This window comes from Eulemur rufifrons, chromosome 24 (assembly GCF_041146395.1).
Source record: "Eulemur rufifrons isolate Redbay chromosome 24, OSU_ERuf_1, whole genome shotgun sequence".
NCBI lineage: Eukaryota > Metazoa > Chordata > Mammalia > Primates > Lemuridae > Eulemur > Eulemur rufifrons.
In genome coordinates this window covers 13383250-13397428 of record NC_091006.1, presented here as the reverse complement: position 1 = coordinate 13397428, position 14179 = coordinate 13383250, and the positions used below count along the sequence as shown (strand labels likewise).

The 14179-nt window shown below is 52.5% G+C and overlaps 1 protein-coding gene across 1 annotated transcript; it reads left to right on the top strand.

The window, feature by feature from the left end:
- The first annotated feature begins 777 nt into the window (after positions 1–777).
- Positions 778–12820, top strand: NUP62 (nucleoporin 62). The gene is made up of 2 exons (XM_069457023.1): positions 778–818; positions 10091–12820. The coding sequence occupies exon 2, from the start codon at positions 10155–10157 to the stop codon at positions 11721–11723; it is 1569 nt and encodes a 522-aa protein (XP_069313124.1). The 5' UTR covers positions 778–818; positions 10091–10154; the 3' UTR covers positions 11724–12820.
- The last annotated feature ends 1359 nt before the right edge of the window (positions 12821–14179 follow it).

The window sequence follows — 14179 nt, the reverse complement described above, 5'->3', positions numbered from 1 at the left end:
CCAGAAAGAGTCACAAGAAACCTGGCAGCCTGTCTCCAGGCATGAGCGCTGGGCAGCTGGGGGACTCAGGGAAGATGTTTGTATCTTTTGAGCATAAAATCATGTGAATATACTACCACAAAATGAGTTTAACTTTCATTTTTTAAAATGAGTTTAACTTTCATTTTTTAAAAGGCCCATTAATGTCATTGGGTTGGTTGAGAAATGGGACAGGTGTGGTGAGCCTCCTTGGCAGTTATCCAGTAGGAACATTTAGGCATTGAAATGTTAAATGTCTAAACGTGCAGTAAGGGTTCAAATGACTTGGACTGGGAGAAACAACAGGCAGCGCCATCCCTGCAGGGAGGCTCCCTGGCCCTCCCCTGAGGAGCAGGCAGACAAGCACACTCACCTGCTGTTCCTTTGCCTCTGCGCAGGTCTCTAATCCTTAATGCTAGGTGGTTTTACCTGGGAGGTGGAAAGGCCTCTGGGAGGAAGGGCTGGAGAAGTTGGGACCAGAATCCCAGGTGGTCTAAGGAGGTGTGAGGAGGCAGCTGAAAACCCACAGGCTATCCCTCCTCCCTCCCTGCTGTGAAGGACACCTTGTTCTGTGGAGGACAGGTGACCTTTAGACAGGGTTGGGGGAGGTGGGCTGAGATTTCCAGCCCGCAGGTTTGGCTTAAAGCAGCCACTCTGCAAGGCTTCGTTTCCTGCAAACAGGGTTGGCTATACCCACTAGGCAGTGTGGTTATGTAAGAGCTGGACGGGGCAGCCCAGGCTACCACTAGGTCCCTCCAGGCGACTGCACCAGCCTCCTCGCTCCCCACACTGCAGCCTGGGTGAGTCTTTCAAAACATAGCCCAGACCCTGACCCGTTGGAGCCTTCCTGTGGCCTCATGTTCCCCCAGCACTCTGGTCTGGCCACTCGGCCTCCTCCTCCTCCTCCTCCTCCTCTTCCTTGCTGCTCTGCGACCTGCCTTTGTGCCACTGTCTCTTTGGCCTGGAGCATTTGAGTCTGCCTTGCCTAAGGTCTGCTTAGCAAGCCTCCATTGTTTATCAGTTGATTTCCATTCTTGAAGGGTAGACTCTGAATCGATCTGTTCCATGAGGTTTAGGGCAATTTTCTGTGACAGAAGGGAAAGAGGAGAACTGATTCAGGAGACAGTTCAGAAGCAGAGTCCGGGGGGTCTTGCGGTGAGTGTGGACAGCAAGCTCTGTTTGACATGTTGGGTTTGCTGTGCTGGTGATACAGCCCGGGGGAGATGCTCAGGTAGACAGGGACAGCAGTGAGGACAGGGAATCCCTGCACTAACACACATGGCAAAGGTCCTGGCCAGGTGCCACCACGGGAGGACAGTGAGGGAAGGTGGTGCCCAAGGGCGATGTGTGAGCTTCAGCGGGGATCAACTTTCCCTGGGCAGAACCTGCCAGCCTCTGATTTTCCCTCTTTTCTGTCTCCTCTCCTCCTCCACTCTGGGAGCTTTTCTCCTCTCTTCTGGTCTCTCTGGTTCCACTGGTCGTACTTCCTCCTCCAAATCTGAAGTAGCTAATTCCATGGGGAAAAAGTAGGTCCCTCAAAGACAGCTCCTTGCCCTGTCCTACCTGCACCTGGGCTTGCCATTGTCAGCAGTGCCCCCAAGTGGCTGTCAGCTGAATGCCAGGAGCATTCCTTCAGCTGTCTTCCCAGAACTTGCATTAATAAGAAGTTAGCATTTGCTGAGCCGGAGGATACAGCAGGCTCCGGGCTCAGTACCTCACATGGATCAGATCATTTCATCTCCACAAAGAGCATATGATCACCGTGCTGTTGTCCCTGTTTTTCAAATGAGGAAACAGGCACAGGGGGTGAACTTGGAATCTAAGGTCCCAGGGCCAGGAGTGGAAGAGCGGGGCCTCAGCAACTGACAGGAAAGGTTCCTATCTTGAGGGCACAGTCTGTGGCCTGGGCTTCTAATGACAGCTCCAGCTCTAGCCTGCCACCCACAGCCCCTCCCTGCCCATCAGTGGATTGGACAGACCTGAATTCAAAGTCATGAGCCCCTCTGAGGAGTCCTAGGCAATAGAAGCCTTTGGCAGGGCTCACTGCTGGCTGCCCGATGGCAGAGAGTTTCTGTTATGAAGGGGGATTGGTTGGTCAGGGGGCAGCAGCTGTCTCGGCCCCAGTGGATCAGAGCTGCATTTCAGGGCATCACTCAGGCTTCAGGGGGGACAAGATGGAGCGCGGTAGTGGGGTCTGGTAAGGGTATCAGGGCTTGACTGCAGAAGGGGGCTAAGGGATCTTTCTCTATTGCCCAAACTCCTGGGCTCAAACTATCCTCCTGCCTCAGCCTCCTAAATAGCTGGTACTGCATGCCTTAAGACTTAATTCTGACTTCTTTTCCCTGGTGAAAATTCCCTCTGTCCCAGGTGTTGGCCCCAGAAAGATCTGGATTCCCAGCCTAGGACTACTGTTTGCTGGCTTTGTGACATTGAGGAAGTCTGAGCCTCTCTGAGCCTGTTCCCCAGCCAGGAAGGGTTCGGTGTGCTACTGTGTAGTGCTCCCAGCATGGAACAGGTTATGTAGTCGGTGCTCAGTAGGTGGTAATTATTATTCATTCTCATTCAGTCAGAGCGACCATGAGCATTTATTGAGTGCTTGCTGAATGCCAGGCACTGCTCTGGGTGTTGAGGATACAGCAGGGAACAAAACAGGGAAATTCGGCCCAGTGGCGCTGACACCATCACCACTGTCAGCCTTTCTCTGTGCTCCCAGGCGACCTTGTCCTTCCCTCTGTCATAGATGGCCTGTTGCTGGGTGTCAGCAGAGGTCTACTGTCACACATCCACACAGCAGTGTCACGCCAGTGGCAGGGGATGTCCAGAGTTAAAGAATCACACTTCACTGTTCCTCTCTGCACCACCTCCCCAAGTGCTGGGAACAGAGCGACTGCACCCCTTGGTCTCCGTGCACAAGAGGCAGACCTGCCCCAGCCCCGTCACCTCCGACTCCAGACCCTTTCTTGACCCCAAGTCTATGGTGTGTTTCCGCATCCATTTATCTAGATTTAATTCTGTTCTGTTCTTTCTCTGTTCTACCCACCCCCGTTAGTTTCGTATGGCTGCTGTAACAAGTTATCACAATCTTAGTGGTTTAAAGCAACACAAATTTGTTCTTATAGTTCTGGAGGTCAGAAGTCTAAATAGATCACAAGGCTGTATCTCTTCTGGTGCCTTTAGAGGAGAGTCTCTTTCCGAGCCTCTGTCCTTGCCTTTTCCAGCTCCTAGAGGCTGCCTGCATTCCTTGGCTTGTGACCCCATCATCTTCACAGCCAGCAGCGTCGTATCTCTCGGACCATTCTTCCCTAGTCACATCTTCCTCTGATTCTGCTCTGCTGCCTCCCTGTTCCACTCAAAGACCCTCGTGATTACCTTGGGCCCACGAGGATAATCCAGGACAGCCTCCGCATCTCAGGATCCTTAACCTAATCACATCTGCAAAGCCCCTTTGCCGTGTAAGGTCACATATTCTAGGTTCCAGGATTAGGGTGTGGGCACGTCTGTCTGTCTGCCCCCTAATCCTTCCTTTCCTTGTGGTCCAAGGCTGAGTTCCCCCCACCCCTCCCCACCCGCATTCTTTCCCAGACACACACCCCTGTCCCAGACATCTAAGGAAAGGGGCTGGGGTTGAGCAGGGCGAAAGGAAATCAGGAGAGTCCCAGGGCTCGGTAACAAGGACACCTGCCTCAGCCATGCCACCCAGATGTTCTCCATCCCCCCTTAAGACTTTCTTCTAACTCCTCCATCTGTCTCGGACGCTCCCACTGACAGGCCTTGGTTAATCCCCTCCCTCCTTCAAGTCTTTGCACAGGTCTTGCAATGCCTGCTCTGCCCATCCTGCTTATACTGCCTCAGCCTCCACCCCTGCGCCAGCACCCCCAGTTCCCCTTGCCCAAGCTTGGTTTTTTTCCATGGCGCTTAGCCTCTTCTAACACACTGTATAATTTGTTATGTTAATTGCTTTCCTCTCTGTCTCCCCTGCTAGAGTTTAAGCTCCGTGAAAGCAGGGGCTCCCTCTCGTTCACACCATATTCCCAGGGCTGTGAACAGTGCCTGGTATGTAGCAGATACTCAAAAATATCTGTTGTATGAATGAAAGTCTCACTGCAAAGAATTTGCTTACACCCTGTAACGCCCTCCTCAGGAAACAGGCCTTTATTTCTCTCTGTGTTGTCATCACCTTAGTGTAGGGCTGAGTAAATACTAGAGTAAAGAAATTAGGTGAAAGTAGGACTTGGAGTGGCAGGAACTAAAGATGGAGGTAAGGTCGGTAGAACTGAGTGAAGGTTTGGGGGTGGCATGTGTCTGTGCATGGGAATCCCAGCTAGGTCTTTCTGCAGCTCCCCAGGGCTGTGAAGGTGGCAGGTGTTGCTGGAAACACAAGGGCAAGGGTGAGGGGCCAGGGAGGAGAGGAGGGGGAGCAGGTGGCTCTGCCAGTAACTCCCTTGGTGACCTCAAGGCAGCACTTGTCACTCTGGGCCTTGATTCTGCCGTCCAGCACTGAGCACCTAACCCAAGCATGCCCTTCACTTTTCCCTCGAAACCCACAACTTCCTCAGTTTTGACTCCTCCCTGCTTCTCCCCACTCGCAGCACCTTCAGTTTTCTTCTAGGAAAGCTCTGCCGTTGGTAAATGTGGAAATGCCTGGGTGGAAGCTCATGATAGTTTGCATTTCTGAGAAACTCCCCAAGTCCTGGTTGTTGGTGGCTTTGTTGACCTGGACAGACCGACACGTTTCTCAAATTGTGATTGTGTCTCTGTGTAGAGTGCCAGTTCAGCCTCTCCCCCTCCAGTCCGGCCCCCACACACATCCAGCCATGTTACTGCTCCCACTCTTTAAAGTCCCCCCCCTTGGCTCCCTCAATGTGAAGTCTGAGCCACCAGCATGGCATTTGTGGCTCTCCCAGCTCCTCCTGCCCATCGTGTGGCACTGAGTCCCAAGACCACCCTCAAGTTCAGTGATTAGCTAGAAGGGCTCACAGAACTCGGCAAAGCTATCATCCTCCTGTTAGGGTTTATTACAGTGAAAGGATACAGACGAAAGTCAGCAAAGGGAAAAGATGCAAACTGTCCAGGAGAGACCAGGCGGGAGCTTCCAGCTGTTGAGAGAGATATCGAGAGCAATTAATTCTCCTACGAACAATATGTGACAGCACATGGAGTATTATCAGCCGGGGACGCTCGCCCAAGCCTTTGTATCCAGGGTGTTTATGGGGAGGCAATCCTGTAGGCATGGAGCCCTCGTGTGGCTAAACTTACATATTCATTCTTCAGCCCCCTCTAGAGGTCATACTGATACCATATGACCCAAAGCCACCACCTTAGATCACAGTGGTAGGATGAACTCCCTGGTGTGGCCAGAGGCCCTAGGTAAACAAAGACACTCGTATCTGCCAGGACATACAAGCATTAGAGATTATTTCCCAGGAGCCAGTCAAGGGCCAGTCCTCTCTTTGGAACATGCAGGGTTTGAACAGCCCACCAAGTCAGTCCTTCAGTGGGCACACACTCCCTCCAGCAGCACCAAGTCGCTCAGCACCCCAGACACATGCCTGCTGTTGCGGCCTGTCTCCTTCACCCAGGCCCTTCCTCCTGTCTGGACAGTCCCCACTCCCTCCCTGTCCCCTGGCTTTCCCTGGCTAATCCTGCATCTTCAGCACTCAGCCTCTCCTGGGTAAGAGCCTTCTCCCTGCTCCCAGGACATGTGACCCGGCCCTGTCCCTGCCTTGAGCCCTGATCCCGAAGCTGACATTTGCTGTGTCTCTGGCTGCCTCGACAGCAGGGGCCATGGCTTAGCTGACCACTCTGGGCCTCATTTTCCTCGTTTGTAAAATGGACCTGACCCAAAGTTTGCTTTCAGGAATCAGTAATGAAACATTGAAAGCATAGAACAGGGCTGGATCAATATGTATTCGCCATTGTTAGTAGATCCCTGGCAGCCGAGGGATTAGAAACCAATGAGGCATTTAATAAATGGTGAACTGTTAAACCAGACAAGTCCCCACGGAAGTGTTTTTTTCTTGTAGTTTTTTAAAGTTGCAAAGAGCTTTTTATAAATGCTCTTCTGGAAAATGTTACCTTATTAATAGCATAAGCTCTCTTGAGCTGGGTTCTTGAGAACTGAGACGTGTAGGTGTAGCTGTTCAGATGCCTTTAGCAGCTAGTTTCAACACGCCCACCTCCAGGTGGCTTGACAGTGAGGAGGTGTGTTCTGTCACTCAAGAAGAGGTCCGGGCACAGGGCAGGGCCTCTTGAGAGTGAAGAGCCCTTTCTCAGAAGCTCCCTGAAGAGCTTTGTGACAGTGCCAAGGCCAGCATCCTTCGCCCCCATGGAGGCTGACACTGATCTGGCCTCGGTGCACGTGTTGAAGGCTCCAGGCGGTGCCGGCGGGCGGCCCGCTGAGATCTGCTGCCTTAGAGCAGGCAGATCAGGTGAGGGCAGCTATAGGACATTCCCTGTGACTCAAGTTAGGAGAGGATTGATTGCCTGTGGACATGTCGAGAAATAAAAACTGGCCCAGAGAGGGAAGAAGAAACAGACCTTATGGATACTTCTCTGGGCCAGGCACTTGGCTTCTCAGTTGTGACCTTGTTTATTCTTCACAGATTGTCCTCATAGATGGGAACTCTGAGGCATAGAGTGGCTCAGGAGTAACTTGCACAAGAATCCACAGCTAGTAAGCGGCAGAGGCAGAATTCAAACCCAGGTCTTTTTCTGATGTCTGGAGACCAAATCCATGCCTGAAAACCTTGCAGCTGAACTACCTCGGCTGTTTTAGATGAAGGGAAAATAAGATATGAGGGTGCTAGGTGGAAGCTGACGTATAGGATAGTGACTGTGCCCCAAAGCAGGGCTGTGTGCCCTGTGGGCCCGTATAGTGGAGTAGAAATAAAGGGGGCCTTGCAGTTCACGGCCCACTGTTGGGTGAGAGCTGACAACTTCTCTCCGTGTGGGCCTCTTCCCCCTTCTGTGCACTGGGGCCATCGTCTCAGGATGTTGTGAAGTCAGCTGCAGGATGTTGTGAAGTCAGCTGCGGGATGTTGTGAAGTCAGCTGCGGGATGTTGTGAAGTCGGATGTTGTGAAGTCAGCTGCGGGATGTTGTGAAGTCAGCTGCGGGATGTTGTGAAGTCGGATGTTGTGAAGTCAGCTGCGGGATGTTGTGAAGTCAGCTGCGGGATGTTGTGAAGTCAGCTGCGGGGCTGCCCAGAAATCTCTAGTCAGAATTAGCACTTCTCAGCCTCACTGCTGGCGCTCTCTTCTCCCTCCTCTGCTCAGCACAGCTGCCACCCTGAGGAGGGAGCCAAGGAGCCTCGGAAGGTTTGCTAGACTTTGTTTGAGGTCTTAGCACTAGGGAGTGACCAAGTCACGTGTCAGATCTGCCAGTTTCTATTTCCCAACTGTATTTTTTCTGGCTGCTCTCACAAATTACCACAAATGTGGTAGCTTAAAACAACACAAACTTTTTCTCTTCCGCTTCTGGAGATCAGAAGTCCGAAATGAGTCTTGTAGGGCTAGCATCAGTGTGCAGGCAGGGCTGGTTCCATCTGGGGATCTGGGGGAGAATGTTTCCTGTCCCTTCCCTTCTAGAGGCCTCTTTCTTCACTCCTTGGCTAGCGGCCCTTCCTCCATCTTCGAATTTCAAAGCACAACACTCCAGTCTCTGCCTCCACGATCATGGCTTATCTTCTCTAGTCAAATCTCCCCGTGCCTTTTTTTTTTTTTGAGATAGAGTTTCATTCTGTCACCAAGTCTGGAGTGCAGTGGCACGATCATAGCTCTTTGCAGCCTCAAACTCCTGGGCTCAAGCGATCCTCTTGCCTCAGCCTCCTGAGTAGCTGGTGGGGCTACAGGTGCATACTACCACCCCCGGCTAATTTGTGTTATTGTTTTGTAGAGTCAAGGTCTTACTCTGTTGCCCAGGCTGGTCTCAAACTCAAGCGATCCTCACACCTCAGCCTCCCAAAGTGCAAAGATTATAGGCGTGAGCCTCTGCGCCCAGCCCCTGCCTCCATCTTATAAGGACACTTGTGATTATATTTAGGACCCACTGATTACTTCAGGATGATCTCCCCATCTCAAGATTCTTAATTTAATCACATCTGCAAAGGCCCTTTTAGGGCATATGGTAACATATTCCCAGGGTCCAGGAATTAGGCTGTGGACATCTTTGGGGGATCATTATACACCCTCCTACACCAGCTCCACTGGAAACCATTTAGGGCCCCTACGCCTGCAGGGAAATGCTGAGCTCCTCAGACACCAGGCCCAGCCAGGCATGATGCAGTTTACACGTGCTAGCTCTCCACTGCCTTCAGCCCAGCCCGTGGTCCCTACCCCCTGTCACCTTTGAGGCAAGATACGGTCTGACAGAGAGCCTCTTCGATTCATTGACTTGATGTATCCCACTCACGTGTGATTGTGAAAACTGGCTACATCAGTTCACTGGTTCCTCAGGTTGGATTCACGCTCCATAATTTGCTCCTCTTCCAAGAACTAAAGCTTATCAATTACTAGAGCTTATCTTCACTACATAGAGAGAACATTTGGGAGCCACTGCAAAGTAGAAAGGAGATACCCCACATAGAGCCCACCACCCAGAGACAGCCCCTGCCAGCCTCGTGAATCTCCTCCCAGCCTCTCTCCAGAGCTGTGCTGTTTTGCCACAGCATAGATCACACTGCATTAGTCAGTTTGCGTCTACTTCAGCCTCTGCTGTCGTTTTCTGCACTCTGTGTGCATCAGTGGGCAGAGTGCAGGTCGTCTGCCCTCACATCCCGTATCTGATTGGAGGTAGGGAAATGCCCTGCCGTCAGCAAGCCCGCAGTCTGGGGTCAGCTCCTGGCTCACTACTTGCTAGCTGGTGACCCTGGGTAAATCACAGCTCTCTGAGCCCATTTCCTCACCTCTTACTTGGGGACAAGAATCCTGCCTTCCAGCACTTGGGAGAGCTAGTGTCTGTCTGAGCGCTTCTCCCAGGCCCACCTCCTGATCGATGCTCGGTGTGCGGCGGTTTATCTAAACACCCGTGTGCCGTGTTCCCTCTCACCCTTTCCCTACCAGGTAACCTTCAACCTTCTGGCTGATAGATGGCCCTGCTGGGAGGTTTTCAGTTAGTAGTTACAGAAATGAAGTCCGTGCACAGTGAAGGGGAGTGTGCTGGCCCCTGGAGTTTCTGGAGTGCTCCTTACCTCTCCCCCGACCCCCAACCCCACCTGTTGATCTCTCTGGTTTGTGGTCTCCAGCCTCTGCAGATGGCTGAGAAGATGCCCAGGGTAGGTCCAGGTGCACACCCTCTGCACTGCACCTGGGCCTTTTTTGCGGGGGGGGGGGAAACCCCAGGGGAGGACTCTGATTGGCTGAATCAGATCTCAGTTTATCCTCGAGCCAATGGCTGCGGCCGGGGGATCTAGTGCTCTAATTGAGCACTTGGGTCTCACACCCCACTCTGAGTTAGGAGGAGGGGGACGCTCCAGTATGCCTTCTGCTAGATGGTGCGGGCTGTGCCTGGATGGGTCCCTCAGTGGCCAATGCCCTGCCATACAGCCCAGGTTTCTGGGGCCCATCTCTGTGTGAGGTCCAGAGAGGTGTTCTGGGTGGCAGGAGCCACATCTGCTCACATACACCCTGCTTGCAGTCAGCAAGGAAACCTTACTGGGTTCCATTCTGGGGAGCAGGTCGCACAGGTGTTATTTTGTGTCCTTCTGCTCATTGGAGGCACCTTGGATCTGATTCTCCTCGGGCTGAGATCGGTTCAGGGTCCTGTTCTCCTGCTTTCTCTCTCCTCCATGGAGCCGGCGGTTCCCACTGCGCCTAACATGGCCACACACATCCCTCGCACCCCCGCTCCTAGTGCCTGGCCCCCGGGGCATGGACTTGTGTTTCTGGATCCTTCTCTCCTAGTTTAGCAGAGTCTGATTTAGGTTACACAGAAAAAGGAGGAAGGGTCACTGCATGTTACGATTATCCAGTCCTGCCACCCTCCAAACCAAGCATGCTTGGTCACGCCGCTGAGTTTGCCTTTCCAAAACTGCCATCTGATCATGTCACTTCCTCTGCTTTAAAAATCTTCCCAAGGTTGCAGACGCTGACGAATTTGCTTTGGGAGCTGGAGTAGCTGCTGCCACCAGAGTCTGGAGCCATGAGCGGGTTTAATTTTGGAGGCACTGGGGCCCCTACAGGCGGGTTCACGTTTGGCACTGCAAAGACAGCAACAACCACATCTGCGACAGGGTTTTCTTTCTCCTCTGCCAGCACTGGAGGGTTTAATTTTGGGACTCCCTCCCAACCCCCTGCAAGCTCCTCTTCCACCGGCCTGTTCTCATTCAATACCCAAACTCCAGCAACACAAACTCCAGCATTCAGTTTTGGAACAACAACTCCTGCTTCAGGAGGAACTGGGTTTTCTTTAGGGATCAATGCTCCAAAGCTAAGCTTGAGCAACACGGGTACCACCCCGGCCACGCCCAGCCTCGGCAGCTTTGGGCTCGGCAGCAGCACCCTCGCCAATGCCATATCCAGCACCGTCACCTCCAGCCAGGGCACAGCACCCACTGGCTTTGTCTTTGGGTCCTCCACCACCTCGGCTGCTCCATCCACCACATCTGGAGGGTTCTCATTCACTGGTGGAAGCACGTCCCAGGGTGGGACCTCTGGTTTCAACATCGGCTCAGTGGGGAGTTCGGCCCAGCCCACGGCACTTGCTGGATTACCCTTTACTCCAGCCACGCCGGCAGCCACTGGAGCAGGGGCCACACAGCCAGTCGCTCCCGCGCCCACTGCTGCCACCACCAGTGCTGGGCCCACCCTCTTTGCCTCAATAGCGACCGCTCCAGCCTCATCCACCGCCACTGGGCTCTCTCTCTGTCCCCCGACAACCACAGCTGGAGCTGCCGGGGCTGGTACACTGGGCTTCAGCTTAAAGGCCCCTGGAACAGTTTCTGGTGCCTCCACAGCCACATCCACCACTGCCACCACCACCACCACCACCAGCAGCAGCAGCACCGGCTTTGCCTTGAATCTAAAACCACTAGCGCCAGCCGGGATCCCCAGCAATGCGGCAGCTACCGTGACCGCCCCACCTGGCCCCAGTGCAGCTACCGGGGCGGCCACCAGTCCCGCAATGACCTACGCGCAGCTAGAGAGCCTGATCAACAAGTGGAGCCTAGAGCTGGAGGACCAGGAGCGCCACTTCCTGCAGCAGGCCACCCAGGTCAACGCCTGGGACCGCACGCTGATCGAGAATGGGGAGAAGATCACCAGCCTGCATCGCGAGGTGGAGAAGGTGAAGCTGGACCAGAAGAGGCTGGACCAGGAGCTTGACTTCATCCTGTCTCAGCAGAAGGAACTGGAAGACCTGCTGAGCCCGCTGGAGGAGTCAGTCAAGGAGCAGAGCGGGACCATCTACCTGCAGCATGCCGACGAGGAGCGTGAGAAAACCTACAAGCTGGCGGAGAACATCGACGCGCAGCTGAAGCGCATGGCCCAGGACCTCAAGGACATCATCGAGCACCTGAACACCTCTGGGGGCCCTGCCGACACCAGCGACCCGCTGCAGCAGATCTGCAAGATCCTCAACGCGCACATGGACTCGCTGCAGTGGATCGACCAGAACTCGGCTCTGCTGCAGAGGAAAGTGGAGGAAGTGACCAAGGTGTGCGAGGGGCGTCGCAAGGAGCAGGAGCGCAGCTTCCGGATCACCTTCGACTGAGCTGACGCGTGTCTAGGACCCACGGGTCTGAGGGCGTTAGACGGGGAATGTGCCCTATTGTCTGGTTTTGGTGGGTTGCAACAAGTACTTGTTTGTTTCTTTCTTTCTTTCGAATGATTGTGCTGTTGAGAGAATTGTTCTGTGGTTTAACTTTTCCCATTAGTAAATAGCAAAGTATTCTGAGCCCTCCAGTCCAAGCCGTGGCCTGGTGGGTAGGGTTTCTGTGTGTCATTTCCAAATCTTTGGCCCCTTTTCACCCACTACAACCACCCACCTCATCCTTCGACGGACAAGTGCTGACTCACCTAAGAAAAATCCGCTTCCCCGCCAGGTGGGGTGGGCAGCAGGTCTGCCCGACACACAGTCACGGGGGCAGTGAAAAAATACCAAGGTTAAAAGAATCTCCGTCCTCAGGAGAAAGCAGCCTAGTTCTGGAGTATAAGATGTGTACTTGTGAAAATTAACCACCAAGACAAAGCACTGAATTGTGACTAGAACAGACAATGGATTAGCGAATTTGAAAGGCGAAAAACAGGTCAGCTAAGGGGCCTGAAGTAGGTCTTGAGAAAAGGGTAAGACTCGAGCCAAGAGGTCCTCCCTTTGCCTGCATAACATCCCACGCACCCTACACGTCTCTCCTTAGGCCTCACCTCTCCCAGGAAGCCTTCTCAGCCACCAGAGCTCAGGCAGTGGCCGTCTTGCAGGTCTCCACAGCACACCAAGCTGGTACCTTTGGTGACACTTGCTACACTGTTTGCTTCTCTTTCTCACTGTTAGATTGTGAGCTCCTGTGGGCAGAGAGTGATTGTTGTTCCCCTTGTGTCCCCAGCGCAGTCCCTGTCACATTTGTTAAATGAAAGAACAGTGAAGATGAAACCTGACATAACATTAGTCCACAAAAATGCCTGCTGAAATGGCCACCGTTGCCAGGCCACAGACTTGGTTCTGGACTTCTCAATGCCAGAGTTAACCCAGTCAGTGACAGTAAGATCCACAGAGTCTAGAAGGCAGAAGCCAGCCTGTTGTATACTAAGTAACTTTTGCATTTGTCTTTATACTTTGTTCATTCTCTGAAATACCTGTGACTGTATGTTGCTTTCCTAAATAAAAGAAAATTTGTGAAACAAAAGCTGCCATTAATATGAATAAATGTTAGAAGAAGCTTGAGTAAAAAAAGTAGTTTCCAAGAAGACTATATCAAGTGGGATGCCATTCTTCTGAAATGCAAAACTAAGCAACACCTTGTTTAGACAAATGTCAAGACATAGTGACACAGTTTTTATTTGATGAAAGGGAGTGACGCACAAATGCAAGTTGTGGTGGCCTCTGGGAAGGGGTAGAGCCGCTGGTGGCGGAAGAGGAAGCTGTCATGGCTGCTGTTCTGGGTAGTGGGCCCCAGGGGTTTGTGATATCCTAGAATATACATGGATATTAAGTCATCTGGCACCATGCCTACCCGAGTGGTCACAGATTTCATCAGCAGCATTCCTCACTGCCACCTGGGGCTAGCTGGAGCATTCTGGTTATACTTCAACAGTGGACACGGATTTATATCGGGTGATTTCCAGATACTGGTCCGATGTTCTGCCTCCGCCCTCCAGCCTCCCTCCCGTGAGCTGGAATGATACTGTCACGGTGCTGTCCGTGGCTGCACTGTGAAGTGTTTCCCCAGTTCTTGGGCTCCTGGCTTGGAGGAATCTCAAGCCTGGGCCCATGCGACGGAGAGATGACAGACACTCAGCAAGTATGCGTGCAGAATTTATTGTAAGGGAAGTTTAAGGGTGCAAAGTGAAAGTACATTTCCTGAGGGGCAATGGATCTGTCTCTGAGAGTGGAGAAGACACTGTCATCTTCTATGTTTTTGCTTTTATATGCCAGTAGTATATATTGATGTAAAGGTCAGTTATAATTACTTATGACTATATGTCACGGGTTTTGGGGTCTGGATTTTTCAAGGTATGGGCATAACTTAAAGGTTATGTTCCAGACATTCTCCTATATGTGCGCACCTGGGCCAGCATGCCGTGATGTCAGCCTAGCTCACAGCAACCTCAAACCCCTGGGCTGAAGCGATCCTGCCTCAGCCTCCCGAGTAGCTGGGACTACAGCTGCGCACCATAAGGCCTGGCTAACTTTTCTATTTTTAGTAGAGACTGGTGTCACTCTTGCTCAGGCTGGTCTTGAACTCCTGACCTCAAGCAGTCCTCCCAGCTCAGCCTCCCAGAGTGCTAGGGTTACAGGCATGAGCCACCTCGCCCGGCCTATGGTGTTTTTCTGTTTGCTGATTGGTGGTCGCTATTCCACGGTCTAATTACCCCATTCATTAAGACTGAAATAACTCTTGCCCTTGGTTATTTTTCTGTACCTATTTCCTTCTTGTTGTTTTTCTTTAACTGTTTCCTCCTTGTTTTTCTGCTCCTATCATTCCATTACCTCTTGTTTTTCTGTCCCCAACA